This window comes from Stegodyphus dumicola, chromosome 3, assembly GCF_044657685.1.
Source record: "Stegodyphus dumicola isolate Sdum_Otavi_A_Nest chromosome 3, ASM4465768v1".
Lineage (NCBI taxonomy): Eukaryota > Metazoa > Arthropoda > Arachnida > Araneae > Eresidae > Stegodyphus > Stegodyphus dumicola.
Window position 1 is genome coordinate 245,964,729 of NC_140770.1, and position 15,372 is coordinate 245,980,100.

The 15,372-nt window shown below is 33.0% G+C and overlaps 1 protein-coding gene across 2 annotated transcripts in view; it reads left to right on the forward strand.

The window, feature by feature from the left end:
- Positions 1–15,372, forward strand: part of mIF2 (mitochondrial translation initiation factor 2) — a 124,775-nt gene that overhangs the window by 70,416 nt on the left and 38,987 nt on the right. For both annotated transcript variants that reach the window (XM_085814007.1, XM_085814008.1), the window contains one exon: positions 11,786–11,864. In XM_085814007.1, the coding sequence (XP_085670133.1) occupies positions 11,786–11,864 (79 nt within the window). The remainder of the gene's footprint in view (positions 1–11,785; positions 11,865–15,372) is intronic.

A 15,372-nucleotide genomic window follows, 5' to 3' on the forward strand; every position in this document is an offset into this window, starting at 1 on the left:
TAAAGACTTTTGCATTGTTTGTAAACCACATGTGGCAATATTATGCTTTATAAAAATATTCCAAATTCCAGAACTAGTCAATACATAAATTCAGGCATATTTTCGGAAATTTTAAAGAAAAATTTTAAAAAAGATGGTTTGCATATATGCTGAGAAATACATATACTTTAAAATGATGGCAAAGATTTATAGAAGTTATTTAAAAATACAAATTTTTAAATAAATGAGAAATAGTGTATTCACTGCAATTGGATCAAATTTAAATTTCAAATTACGAAAGAAGAAATCAAGTAAGTTTAATATAAACAGTGATATTATTAAATATATTCCAGCCTCAATTAACACTGTGGGTTTAAAATTTGGGGCTAATTTTGAAAAACTTGCTGCTGTGATTTTTTATGTCTTGACTCTTTGGCTTAATTTGAGGCTTAAAATCAAAGTATAGAAAAAAGATCAGCATGTCATTTCAGAAAAAATGTCACTTTATACCAAAATATGGATGTTAGAATAACACTATATATAAATCTAATATATATATGTAGTGGGGGAGTTGAAGATGCTAAATAACAATTCCAACGTGTTTTCCACACCACAGAACATTTAATAAAGACAAACAGAAGAAGGTATAGATTACATTAATCACAAGTGCCGTTTGATCCAAAGGATTCCGTATAGTTTTGCCAGTCTTATCACTTAACCGATTAGTGCCTACTTGCACTTGCTGATGTATTATACAGTCCATTTACCACCTTCGTGTGAAAAACTACAGTTCCTTATTCTACACCTTCATGTGTACACAGACATCTCAACACCTTCGCGTGGTATAGCAGAACAAAGTCTCTGTCACACTCCTCTTTCACCTCGCTGCTGGCGCATCGGTGAGGCCCTCTGGGGGTTGTGTCGCACTTACAGATACTACAGCTAGTCCGTCCTGACACTTTATCGCCCTTGAAAACACGGATCAGCAACACTGGAACATCAAGACAGCACCTAAAAATAAATAAATAAAAAAAAAAAAAAAAAAGAAAAGAAAAGGGGGAAAAAAAAACAGTGTGGGAGAACCACACATAGTGTTAGATAGTAGAAGTCCACGGCTTCATGAGATCAGCTGCTGTAGTGGTACATCCAGGACCTTCATGGTGTCCCACTTTTTCCACCTGGTAGCGATCTTTATCTTTCCTCGCTGTTACACACAGGGTTCGTATGGTCCTTAAAAGTCCTTAAATTTTTTTGAATCGATTTTTGGTCCTTAATTTTGGCCAAAACCAGTAGAAGGTCCTTAATTTTAATCATCTGAAATTTCTGTCTGTTTTTACGACTGCCATTTTGAGTGTGAATTAACATTTTGGAGGAATATTTTTGGCGATTCACTGACGTATATGGTTATCTTTTGAATGGGTTCATGGGTTATAATTTGTTTCTATTTTAAATATAAATGACGGGATACTAGAGTTAGCAAGAAGTGAAACATAAGCATTTCGAAATTCGTTTTTTCTAATAAAGAGCTCTTAAACAATTTTCGCTTTTGGGAATGTGAATTCTTTAATTAAACGGTTCTAAATTTGGCGACTTGTCAACATTTTGGCGATTTTAAGACCAGTTTCTATAGAAAATTTTTAATTCTGAAATCAGAATTTTTCGACGATTTTTTTTAAAAACATCATAACTTTGATAAATAACATTAAAATAAAACATTTTTATTTTCTGCTGTCATATTATAAAGTTTTACTTTGGCAACCTATTATACAATATTTTGAATCTGAAAAATAAACAAAGTATAATGCTATAAAGCACAATTTACGAAACAACTCTTAGCAAAAGCAAAATTCTATGTAATTAATTAAAAATATCTTCTTTATTATTTAAAAATTTATTAATTAAAAATATCTTTTTAATTTTTTCATAGTAAGCGTTTTTCCCATGTAATTGTCTCAATATTCAAAATTCTCAGAATATGCATCAGTTTCATCTATAAAAGTAATTTTACACTTTCTCTCCTTTTTTTTTTGAAAAATATTTCTGGCTTTTTGCCGTTACAGAATTGGTTGGGATAATTTTTCTTTAGTATTTTTGACATTGCAACTTGGAAAATTTAGAAGGATTTGAAAGCAAGTTTATAGGTCCACGATTCTAGAAGATTCGAGAAATATGTGACAAAGTGAAAAATGTCTTCATGGTATCAACGCGTAATCAATGTACTTTACAGAATGTTTGCGATGAATTTCTTACTTTTTGGAGAACGTCTGGAAGAACAATGAAGACATGAATAATATTTGAGTGTTTTATTCCTGATACTAGAATCTTTTTCTTAACATGTTTATCATCCCTTTATTTTCTCTACTTTTCACTAGACACAAGCATGGAAAATATCAAAAATGCTTCTAATCGTATCACTTAGGCAGGCATTATAGAAAGGGATTTTTTTATTAATAAAAAAATTGAAAACTTACAATTTAAAAGATCCATCTAATATGTTTTAATGCATCATACACAGACCTATGCATCATACACATTGTCCCATTTGATGCAATCTCTGTGGATCCTAAATTCGACTGCATAGTGCCTTTCTAAATTCTGCTTCCAATGCCTGTCTAAATTCTAAATGTTTTGCCATTTCTAGATTTTGTTGTTTGGTGTATCACTAAATTCTAAAAATTCTGCCACATCAGCTCTGTAACCGGCCTTTACCATATATATATTTCATATTTCTCCTGAATTCCATATTACTAAAGAAATTAAATTATTCACTTTTTCTATACATTCTAAATGCATTTAGTGATTTTAGAAAAACAGAAATCCTTAATTAAATCCAAAAATTCTAAAATGAAAAAGAAACATGCTGAAGAAAGAAACTGAATACATAAAGAAAATTATTCTTCAAAGATATGTGCAGTTATTATTATGTAAATTACGCAATTGTTTATGATTTCAGATTTTACTATAATTTTCCATTTCTGTTTCCTCATATGATAGAGTTACTGAGCCAGATTAAATTAAAATTAAATTGTATAATTTTTGACCACTAGTCCACCTTTTTAGTTTGAATTTGACTGTTCTTGTTTAATAACGTCACCGTGAGATATAATTGACTTTGTTAGCATCAGAACATGCATTTATGTTTGTTCTAAGTTCTTTTCAAATAAGAGGCTTAATTAAACCTTTGTCCTATATTGTAGTTACTTTCAGACATAGTGATCACGTCTATTGGGGGTTTGGGACTACAGTCAAAAGTCGTTAATCCTGACTCGTCGGGACTTCGGCGATTCCGGATTATCGATTTTTCCGGATTATAGATCATCAGTTTAAATTGCGTAAGATGGCATGCAGAAATTCTAAAATTAAAAATATGAAACCGTAATTTATGAAATAAAGAACAATTATGATCTAAAGGGTATCAACATTTACAAAAAAAAGCTTAATATTTATTTGTTTACTTTATTAAACATTTCTTCCAATGTAACTTGTTTAAGTTGCTTCGTTTTATGTGATAATACTTTCTCTTTAATTCTATAAACAGACATTTCACTAACCTCTCTGTCACATTCTTCATGTCTTTATCCATTTTTTGCAGCAATTCCACTTTTTGTTTGATGGACGTCGAAACATACTTTCGTTTTGTACGATCCTTTGGGAGCTCCAGATTCGGAAATTCTATTTGACATGATCGAAAGTTCAAGTTTACTTTTATAGTATTGCTCTTACAGTCTGCAAAAAATAATAAGCCGGATCCAATTCGAAAATTAAGGAACAACGCAATCATCAACATTAACTGAAATAGATAATTAGATAATTTTAGCTTATACCGTTCCTTATACATAAAACGCGCACGCGAAAACGTATTCTGCGCTTGCGCACACGCAAATGCGCAGCGGTAAGAGGTCTTACGCGCATGTGTCAACGCGGCGCATGTGCAGAAAGTTTTTAGCTTTGAGGTCCGAATTATAGATCATTCCGGATTATGAGTGTCCGAATTAACGACTTTTGACTGTATTTAACTTTTACCAGATCAAGTAACCCTCATAGGTACATTGTGGAGAGGTTGACGGATTAGGAGATAAAGAATGCAGAAACTAGCGAGAGCATTGGTTTGCATATTGAGACAAATCTCTAATTATTGTTGGAAAAAATGTTTAAAGAGAAGGTAATCGGTATAAAATAGCCAAAATGTTTGGGAAGGCTTCAAATTAAAATGACTGATAAATATTTTGTTGAGTGTTGTTGTTACAAAGCATAAATGTTTTGTAGCTTTTAATGTGTAATTATTCTAATATCGTTTAAGAATCAGTGTCATAAACAACATGTATTTTCAACTGTGAAATTTTATTAGATTTTGATTTTAATAGGACTTTTTAACAAATATTGTTAAAAAATAAAATGTAATAGTGGCCATTTAAATCCATGACTAAGGTTACCTATTTACCTAATTTAATTATTTATAACTAAGTGCTTACCCTTAAAAATTATCTCTACATATTAAAGCGAGTTATTGCCTATCATTAATTCTCACTGTGGTCACAAGATAAAACACAAAAATGTAGAAATTCAAGTAAAGCTTATTCTTTGCATCTAGTGAGACTTAATACAAAACAGCTTATCACCCCTGGTGCTTTAATGGCTTATTAGAACCTGAAAGTATACTAACTGGGTTACAACCCCTGGAACTCTACACGAACCTATGACACTAACTGCATCAGAGCCTGACTAACTTTTAACACTTGCCAACCCGTGCCTGCATCATGCCTTTCAGGTTTGTTCTAATCAGCAGGTCTCTCTTTAGACAAGCAGCAGCAATGATAACATTCAGTCTTTTATTATAAATAATGCTGATTATGATACTTCTCATTTTAACCTATGCTGTTTGACATAAAATCTACCTGCTATTTACTAAACCTCTAGACAAGCGGTTCTCAACCTTTTGGACTAATGTGTACCATCTGAATAAAAATTGAAAACCTTTAGTACCACCAAAGTACTACTACCACCACCACTCGTGAACAAAACTCAGATCGCATCAATTTACGAGTGTTAGAGGAAAAACTCAATCAGGATGTTGGGGTTTTAATTTTTGAAATAAATAGTTAAAAATACTTTGCCTCTTTGTGTACCACCTATTTTTTCTTGCGTACCACCGGTTGAGAACCTCTGCTTTAGACTGACCAAGTATGTGACAAAATAAGACATAAAAAAAACCAACATAAAGCTAACTATTAGTAAAATGTAAACGTCATTTATCTTCTTTCAAATATGTCCAACCTATTATAAATGCTACTTGTAAAATATTTAATGCTACTTGATAAACTGCATGAAGTTTATTTTATTCTCAAACTTAATAATTATGTTAATTAATTTACGTTTGGTAATAATGCATACTAGTAATGGATCTATTTTATTTTTAGGATGGTATTAGAAAAGTGAAATTGAGTCATAGAATAATGTTTTTAATTGAATTTAATCAGTTCCCATATAGGTCCTTAATTTTTTTCATTAATGGTCCTTAAAAGTACTTAATTTCCGTGCGCAGAAATGTGTACGAACTCTGTACACAGTATGCACCGAAGAACTTTGGCCTTAACTTTAGACCACCTCCATACTGCGTTCTTTGTATGGCAACTAAGTCGTTCACATTGTATACCTGTGCCTCTTTTCTCTTCTTATGGGATGTTTTTCTATTTTCTTCCTGAATTTTTAGAATGTTTTTCCTTGCTTCCTCTCTCATATCTTCTCGATCTTTCATCATAATATTTCTTTCTTCTTCTTTTTCGAGAATTTCCATAATCTTTAAGTCTTCTCGATATCTCATTTTAACACCAGTGAGAAACTCAAATGGAGAACTATTTGTGCTTCTGCTCTTAGTGCTGTTTAAGATCCTTTGTACATCTCCAACATATTTGTACCACTTGGTTGGATCATCTATGGATAATTTGGATAGGACTGGAATCAGAGTGAGATGAATCCTTTCCACATGTCCATTTTCTCTAGAAACGCCTGTAGTTGTAAATATGTGCTGGATCCTCTCTTGACTATAGTAAACTTCAAAGTCTTTAGAGGTAAACGCCGTACCTTTATCGCTTATAATTCTCAAAGGACTACCGAAAGTTGATTGTTGCAGTTTCAGCTTCTACAATGCCTCTTGAGCTGATGTAGACTTTACTGGATAAAGCCATGTAAACTTTGTGAATGCATCAAAGATTAAGATGTGACGGTTAAGATGTGATTGTAGTTCTTATTTGTCGAAGGTAATGGTCCTATAAAATCGATCTCAAAGGAATACGATCTTTTGGTATGGGATTCAGCAACCCTTCACTCTTACCTCGTTTTCTATCGCACAAAATACATTCTACACAATTTGAAGTAACTTGTTCAATTCGTTTTCTAAGGTTAGGAATATAAAAGTCGATTTTCAGCAGATCTTCCGTTTTAGACACTGCGAAATGTCCCTTGTTGTCAATACTATGTATGATTTCTAGTTCTAATGCTTCGGGTACCAGAAGTAACTCACAATCACTGTCGAACTTGTATAATACTCCATTTTTCACTAGAAAATCTTTCTTTAGTCCTTGCTCGGCTTAATATTTTAGCAAATGGAGACGCTCATCACTTCTTTGCGCAGCTGCAATTTTGGCTGTAACTTCTCCCTGAGAACAAGTAACCATCATGACAGCGTTTCTACTTAATGAATCCACATGCTTCATTTGTTGCCCAGATCTGTGAACAATTTCATAGTCAAATTCTTCTAGAAGTAACACCCATCTTGCCACTTTAGGAGTTAGATCTTTCTTAAACATAGTCTTCTGGAAAGCATCGCAATCCGTAATTATCCTGATCTTAGATCCTAAAAGGTAATTCCTGAATTTCTTTAGAGCTTCTACTATAGCTAAAACTTCAAGCTCATTACTAGATAGCTTCTCTTGTTGGAGACTAGTTTTTTTACTCATGAAGTAAATGGGGTGTAACTGCCCATCATCTGACTTTTGTAGCAATACAGCACCGAAGCCATGACTGCTTGCGTCTGTATGCAGTTCTAATGGTGCTAGTTGTTTAAAAATATGAAGAACCGGACTTGTTGATAAAAGTTCTTTCAATTTATTAAATGCATCTTTTTGCTCAGGCCCAAATTTGAATTCTGCTCCGTTACGTAGAAGATCACTTAGTGATTTCGCTATTTTTGAATAACTGGAAATAAATTTCCTAAAATACCCAGTAAGGCTCAAGAAACTTTGAATCTGCTTAAGGTTTTTGGGTTCCTGGAAATTTTGAACAGCCTTGGTTTTTTTCAGTAGAGGGGCAAATTGTACAATCCTCAATAAGATACTCGAGAAATTCTATTTTTCTTTTCAAAAATTGGCATTTTTTAAAATTAATCTCCAAACCATATTCTTTGGCTACTTCTAAAATGCGTTTCAACTTTTCTAAACCTTTTTTCTCGTTTCGTGCTGGAATAATAAAATCGTCCATGTAAGTAACAATAGTGTCATCCCGAATTAAATCTCTAAACACATTATAAATAAATCTTTGGAACACACTAGGGGACGCACAAACCAAAAGGTGCTTTTAGAAATTCGTACAATCCTGCATGAGTAATAAATGCCAAATATTTAGTGCAGTTTTCCTCTATTGGAACATGAAAAAAAAACATTTTTTAAGTCTAATGTCGAAAAAACTTTTGCATCACCCAAACCATCTAAAACCTCTTCTACTTGTGCCATGGGAAAAGAATCTTTAACTATTTTTTTATTTAACTGCCTGAAGTCAACACAAATCCATGTCTTCCCACATTTTTTTCTACACAAAACAATTGCCGAAGCATATTCTGAACACGACGGCTTTATAATCCCATCCTTTAATCATTCATCTATTTGATTATCAATATTTTTTTTATCAGCTAAAGGAATTCTCCTCGAACGCTGAGAAACTGGAATTTCATCTTTTAATATTACTTTCATTTTTAAGTCTGTACTGCGCAGCTTTTCTAAGGGTTTATACTCATTAATAAGAGTGGAAACTGTATTGCGTAATCCATGATCTTTAATATGTGATAAATCTGTTTCGTTGTCTCCCTCAATGGCTTCAGAAGTAAAAGACAAAAAATTCCTTTCCGACGCGACGTAATCATTTTCATATCATATTGCGTAAACATCACTCCTTCAGAAGAGATGCGAGCTAGACTAGAAGGCGGTATAATGCATTCCGTTATTAGGTCATAAACCATCGCTGCTTTTATCTCTTTTTGTTTCTTGCTTTCACATAAAGAAAAAACAAACTTCACCATTTTTGCTTTAACCATGTGACCAAACGAACTTTTGAGGTCTCTACAACCATTTGATAATTTATTCGGAAAAAGAAATTTCTTTACAACTATCAATTCACTTCCAGAATCTGTTAAACATTTTACTTTCTTACCATTAATCAACAATTCAATAAATTCTAACTTATTTCTAGCTGCATTATTCGATTCAATCTCTAACCCAGATACCTTTTTTGAGACAAACTTTTCTCCTTTTCTACCCGTTTGGGACAATTTTTGCAAAATGGAATAATTCCCCTTTACTCCCACACACATAGCAAATACGTTCTGTTTTACTACTATTATGATTTACAAGCTTCCCTGAATCCTTGAAATTGTTCTGAGCTTTTCTAAGATTGTTTTTGGAAAAATTAAGTTTTTTATTTTCTGGAGTTTCGATTCGCGTGTTACTAGTATCAACTAAAGATTTACCCCTGCATGAATAAAATAAATCACATTCTCTTCCCAATTGATTAGGTTGGAACCAATTTTGGCCCTGCTGAACACTAATATGTTCCTTTGTTTTAGAATCAGTAGTTTCATACAACTTATCAGATACAATAAGATCACACAATTTCTTAAAGTCATCTACCCCTCTTAACTTGCAATAATAATTGGAAGTTGCACTAAGTCGAGACGCAAACAGAACATGCGATTCAGATGAATGTCTTTGAGCATTTTTAAAATTGTTCAAACATTCACGCGGTGTTGGCTAAAATTCTTTCAAGATTAGAGTTTTTAATTTATCATAATCTGCGATTTCCCGTTCAGAAACATACGTTAAAACATTATTACATTTATCACCTAATAAATTAATCAGCACTTCTGATTTTTAACTCCACTGGTACACTTTTAGTAGTAAAAGCTTCCTCAAGTGACTGAAAAAACAAATGCAGAGCTTCCGGTTTCTGGGGTACAGCTATAGTTAGTGTTTTGACGCTTTTAATGATATCTTCAATACTAGTCTGCGCGTTTATTCTATCACTCGATAATGATTGTGATTTTAAACTTTCTAACTCAATCTGCTTCTCAATTTAAGGTAATTTAAGACGTTTGATCTGTAACAGATAGTATTCATTATTTGTTTTAGGCGTCCGATCCTTTGCTGTCTCCCTCAATTCAATCAAACGATTTGACGACGCCACGAACAAATTCAACGTTCGTTTTGAAAACATCAGAATTTTTGATAATTTTTCTAATGTCAGCTATTTTAGCATTTTCTGGAACAGTCTGTTCAATTTGTTCCACAATTACTATTAAATCACTTTTCTTTAAATTATTTAAGAAACTCATTTTAAAAACAAAACAAATGTATCACTATCTTCAAGAAAGAAATAAAGCAAAGTCTTCACAGTACCTTCTCTGAATATCCAAGTATGAAGTATCCAAATATCCCGGACAAGCCCCCAGATTTTCTGTAGTGGGGGAGTTGAAGATGCTAAATAACAACTCCAACGTGTTTTCCACACCACAGAATATTTAATAAAGACAAACAGAAGAAGGTATAGATTAGATTAATCACAAGTGCTGTTTGATCCAAACAGGATTCCGTATAGCTTTTGCCAGTCTTATCACTTAACCGATTAGTGCCTACTCGCACTTTCTGATGTATTATACAGTCCATTTACCACCTTCGTGTGGAAAACTACAGTTCCTTAATCTAAACCTTCACGTGTAAACAGACATCTCACCACCTTCGCATGTGATAGCAGAAGAAAGTCTCTGTCATACTCCTCTTTCACCTCACTGCTGGCGCATCGGTGAGGCCCTCTGGTGGTTGTGTCGCACTTACAGATACTACATATATATATATATTCTAAATCACATTTTTTAGATATGAAAAGCCCAGGTTGAATTTCATCAATTTGCCGAATGGAACAAGAGATGTAAAACTGCCCCCCCTTTTTTCTGGACTCTATGTACATCATTTTAGTCTATTGTTATTTAGGATTTAAAAGCTGAGGAAGATGGATGTTTCAGTTTTAGAGCTGCTTTAAAATAGTTCTATTTGAAGACTTAAAAACCATAAATTATGATCTGCTATGAATAATGCTGAATAATTTCTATTTAACAACAGAAACAAATACAGTCAAAAGTCGTTAATCCAGACTCGTCGGGACTTCGACGAGTCCGGATTATCGATTGTTCCAGATTATAGATCATCAGTTTAAATCTCGTAAGATGGCATGCAGAAATTCTAAAATTAAAAATATGAAACCGTAATTTATGAAATAAAGAACAATTATGATCTAAAGGGTATCAACATTTACAAAAAAAAAAAAAGCTCAATATTTATTTGTTTACTTTATTAAACATTTCTTTCAATGTAAGTTGTTTAAGTTGCTTCGTTTTATGTGATAATACTTTCTCTTTAATTCTATAAGCAGACATAATTTCTTGTTCGGTTACAAAGTTCCGCTGTTCAAGTCCTGTAATTGCTGTGCCGAGAATACCGACTAACTTGTCAATCGAAATTTTTTCGTTTTCACTAACCTCTCTGTCATCTTCTTCATGTCTTTATCAATTTTTTGCAACAATTCCACTTTTTGTTTGTTGGATATCGAAACATACTTTTGTTTTGTAGATCCTTTGGGAGCTCCAGCGTCGGAAATTCTATTTGACATAATCGAAAGTTTAAGTTTACTTTTATAAAATTGCTCTTACAGTCTGCAAAAAATAATAAGCCGGATCCAATTCGAAGATTAAGGTACAACGCAATCATCAACATTAACTGAAATAGATAATTAGATAATTTTAGCTCATACCGTCCGTTATACATTAAATGAGCACGCAAAAACGTATTCTGCGTTTGCGCATACACATATGCGCAGTCGTAAAGGTCTTATGCGCACGCGTAAATGCCTATGCGTATGTGTCAACGTGGCGCATGCGCAGAAAGTTTTTAGCTTTGAGGTCTGGATTATAGATCATTCCGGATTAAGGGTGTCCGAATTAACGACTTTTGACTGTATATGTATAAGGGCCATTTTAAGATTAAGAGGGCTATGAATGTTGTATTCATCCTTAAAGTAATACATTTTTAATACATAATAATCATATACATTTTTAACATATATTGCAGAAGGGCTTGTTGTTTAAATATTTAGGCATAGAAATTATACAAGTCTTCTTTATAAAAGAAAGGGAAGGGGAAGTGGAAGTGGAAAAAGAAAAGAAAGAGAAGGGGGAAGTAGGATTCTCAACAGGTCTTTAAAGTGTATTTGTGGTTATTAGAATCAGGTAATATAAATATATAAGGCTTATTTATGGGTAATTTTTACTATGATATAAATTCTTATTTTCTCTTTAATGAACAGTTATTTTTACTAAAAAACTATACTTAATAAAGTATCTAGAATATTTGTTTAAAAACAAATGAAGACTTAAAGTGGATTCATTCTCATTTACATCTTAATGTATAATTACTTAAATACTTCTCTTTGGAATTACTGAAATATTCATTAAGTTCTAATGAAATTTTTCTCTCTGTGTTTTATGCAGGAAAGTATCTACAGCTCTTGTGCAAAGGGGAACATTAAAGAAAGGAAAACTTCTTGTTGCTGGAACTTCATGGGCTAAAGTATGTGATGAGAAACTATTAACAGCTAATAATAACTTGAAATGTTGTAGCTTATTAATTGATACAATTGTGACTTATTCACATCTGAAATATTTACTTTTATGCATTTTAGTCTTTCTTATTGCAGCATGAGTAAAAATATAAATTTTGTGTAAGTAATTTATTGAGAGTAATTTTTGTCGTGTGCAGTCAGGCAAGCTTGTATATATGTATGTGTGTGTGTACGTATGCATGCGCGTTTCAAAAAAAAAAAAAAAAAAAAAAAAAGAAGAAGAATAAGATGAGACAGACTTTAAAAGATGATAGAATGTATCAAAACAATTATTTTTTATAGAATATATGGCCTAAAATAAAACATAAAATCATCTACGCGTGTTTTATTGTGAAGCAAAGGAGATGAAGTGCAAACACAGAAAAGGTACAGAAGATAGAATACAGACTTTAAGTACAAATAATTATATTAATTGCTGAAAAGAGTAACTGCCACATACAATGATGATGGCAGTGAGGCTGCCAAACTTTCTCAAACATAACCAGGTGCATTTATCTTACAGTTTGCAAGACTGATCAAATTTCTATTAATAAGTTCCTCGGCATATTTAAGGGAAATCTCATGTGTTCATTAAAAGAAATCATGGTATTGAATAGCAGACTAGCTAGAATGACTATAAGACCCTAGATATGGGACCACATCTTCCATTTCAATAGCCCAGGTGACACTCAAATAGTTCTTTATGTCTTAAAATGAGATAACTTTCGACCATGCTGAAATACATACACTGCTGGAACATATTTCAGTAATGCTGGCAAGAATATAAAATACTTACCCGTATCAAGTCAAAGAGTGCATATTCATTTTCATTATTCATTCCAATTTTGTACCAATTCATAACTACAGAAATTGAATCCACTGTTCATTTATTTTTGCAGAATTACCACTTGCTAACAACAAGTATCATTAATAAAATCTGCAAATAAATTTCATTGTATATAAGATGAAGTTAAATAAAATAGCAAATGATAAAATGATGAAGGTTAAAAAATTACTTATGTAAAGAAAAAAAAAAGGTCTCTAAACTTTTTCATTAATATTCTTTATATATTTAAAAAATAGCATTTCACATATTATTAACAAATATCTATTACATATCATTAATAAAAATAAATTGAAGGTGAAGTCTAATTTGCAATTCATTAAAGATTTTTGTGTTGTTTGTAAACCACATGTGGCAATATTATGCCTTATAAAAATATTCCAAATTCCAGAACAAGTCAATACATAAATTCAGGCATATTTTTGGAAATTTTAAATAAAAATTTTTTAAAAAAAGTGGTTTGCATATATGCTGAGAAATAAATCTACAGTTTTATGCCTTATACATCTACAGTATATTCTAATCCTTTGACATAAAAGTATTGGATTATCTCATTTTTGAGCATACGTTTATGACTTAAAAGTATTAGAGTGTCTCATTATTGAGCATATGCTCATGACAAAAAAGTGTTTAGGTACTTTCTACCACCTATAAAATTTGTTCACTTTTTTTTTTTTTTTTTAAAGCATCCTGTGTTATTTGAGTTAAAATAACACCCCTTGATAATAATTATGGGAGATACTAGGGCAACAAGAATCAGCATAATTGTCATAAATGTTCGGGATTGATTTCGAAGGTTTGAATATAGAACTTTCTTCTTCAGCTGAGAGTGAAATAAAAAAGGAGAAGCCTGTGCTCACACAATAACAATAGACCAGAAATTTAATTAAGGCATAAATTTCACTTTTTTCCTTAATTCCATTAAGAAAAGAAGTAAAGCTGCTAGTGCCACCTATTGATATATTTTTTATGAATTGTTCTGTTATTGACATAGTAGCGGGAAAGGGAGAAAGAATTAGATTCTAAGAGTGCTTCATTTTAACATATGCTTAATGCTTCGTGCATGTGCATTAGACATTTTTCACATCAAAGCATGTGATTCTTAACTTCCGCATTAAATAAAATGTTGAAAAAATATAAACACTTATTGTTATTATTCTATTACTAGTATGCAAAGCCTAAGCAATAAATTAATTTTTAAACTTGCAACCTAGAGATTGTTGAAAAGGCCTTTTTGTGATCAGTACAGTGAAACGCCAACTCAGTAGAAAGGTGATGCATATGCAAATATTAGCACCGTGATGTCAGAGGGTACGTTAGGGCATGCAAAACACAAGCAGTCAACCCGTGCATTGCAAAGTAAGTTAAACTCAGTTGTGCAACAGCCCTAGTGGGCCATGGCCTGCAGTGCTCTGGTATTTGCTTTCCTAACCGTGGGTCCAGGATGCATGAGCATATGCCCTGGACAAAGTGGTCAGCTTGGCACAAGAACCCTGGTGTTTAGTCCCCAAGCAAACTTGTTACTCATTTTATCGACCCACTCAAGGGATGAAAGTCTGAGTCAACCTTGCCCAGCCCGGGGATCAAACTCCAAGACCTGTGTTCCTGCTACACCAATGTGTTAGGCCACTGTGCCACCAGGCCATGTGCAGTGCAAGGCAACTTAAAAAGAAGAACGGTAGGTACATTTCCAGGCATTTTTCTGAAAGTGAAAATAGGATTGTACCCATAGTATGGCTGCAAGAAAACATCAGGATAGCTTTACACATGGTAAAATGATTGGCAAGCCTGAATAGGGACGTAGTTTGATGTCTGTCGCTCAAAAATTTAGAATTGGTGAAAGTGTCATTTCACAATGTTGGAAAGAGCTGACAAAAGGTTGGAAAGGTTCGTTGATCCAACTGACAGGTACATCTGTAAAAAAGGTTGGTGATAGTTGAGCAAAGAAAACAGTGGTGAATGATAACCCATATGTAAGTAAAAAGAAATTGAAATCAGACAATGGACAAAATTGCTCTTGTTGTTGTGCATGGCAACCAGATGACAGGTGTCCAAGTTTACTGCTGCCAGATAACCAGGTCGCCTATTCATTCACTGACCTGAATGCTGTATACCGGGGATTCCCAACCCTATGCTCGCAGACACCACTGATCGTTTAACATGTGCCTGCCGCTGCTCGATCACAATAAAAATGTTTTAGTTTTCAATAAAATTGTATGTAAATTTCTCATTTTTAATGAAACAGAAATTGCATCCAACACAGATACCAGAACAAAGTGAAATGCAATCAATCTCTCTCTCTCTCTCTTTTTATGCACATATATTATTAATTCTATGCAACTATAAATTCACTTTGAAAAAGTAAATGGCACCCGCCATCCAACAGATATTCTAGAATGTGCTCTTAGGGACAAAAAGGTTGAAGATCTCTGCTGTATACCATTGGCCATTGCCAGCACTGTTTATAGTAGTGTAGAGATCATAAAGACGGTACACCTCAATGGTGGAGTCATGTCCTCTTTACCGATCAGAGTCGCTTAAGTCTGACAAATGATTCTCACTGCTAGTTGATATGGAAAGAGGTAGGGATGTGCTTTCACCCCAGTAACATCAGAGAAAGAGACTGCTTGAGT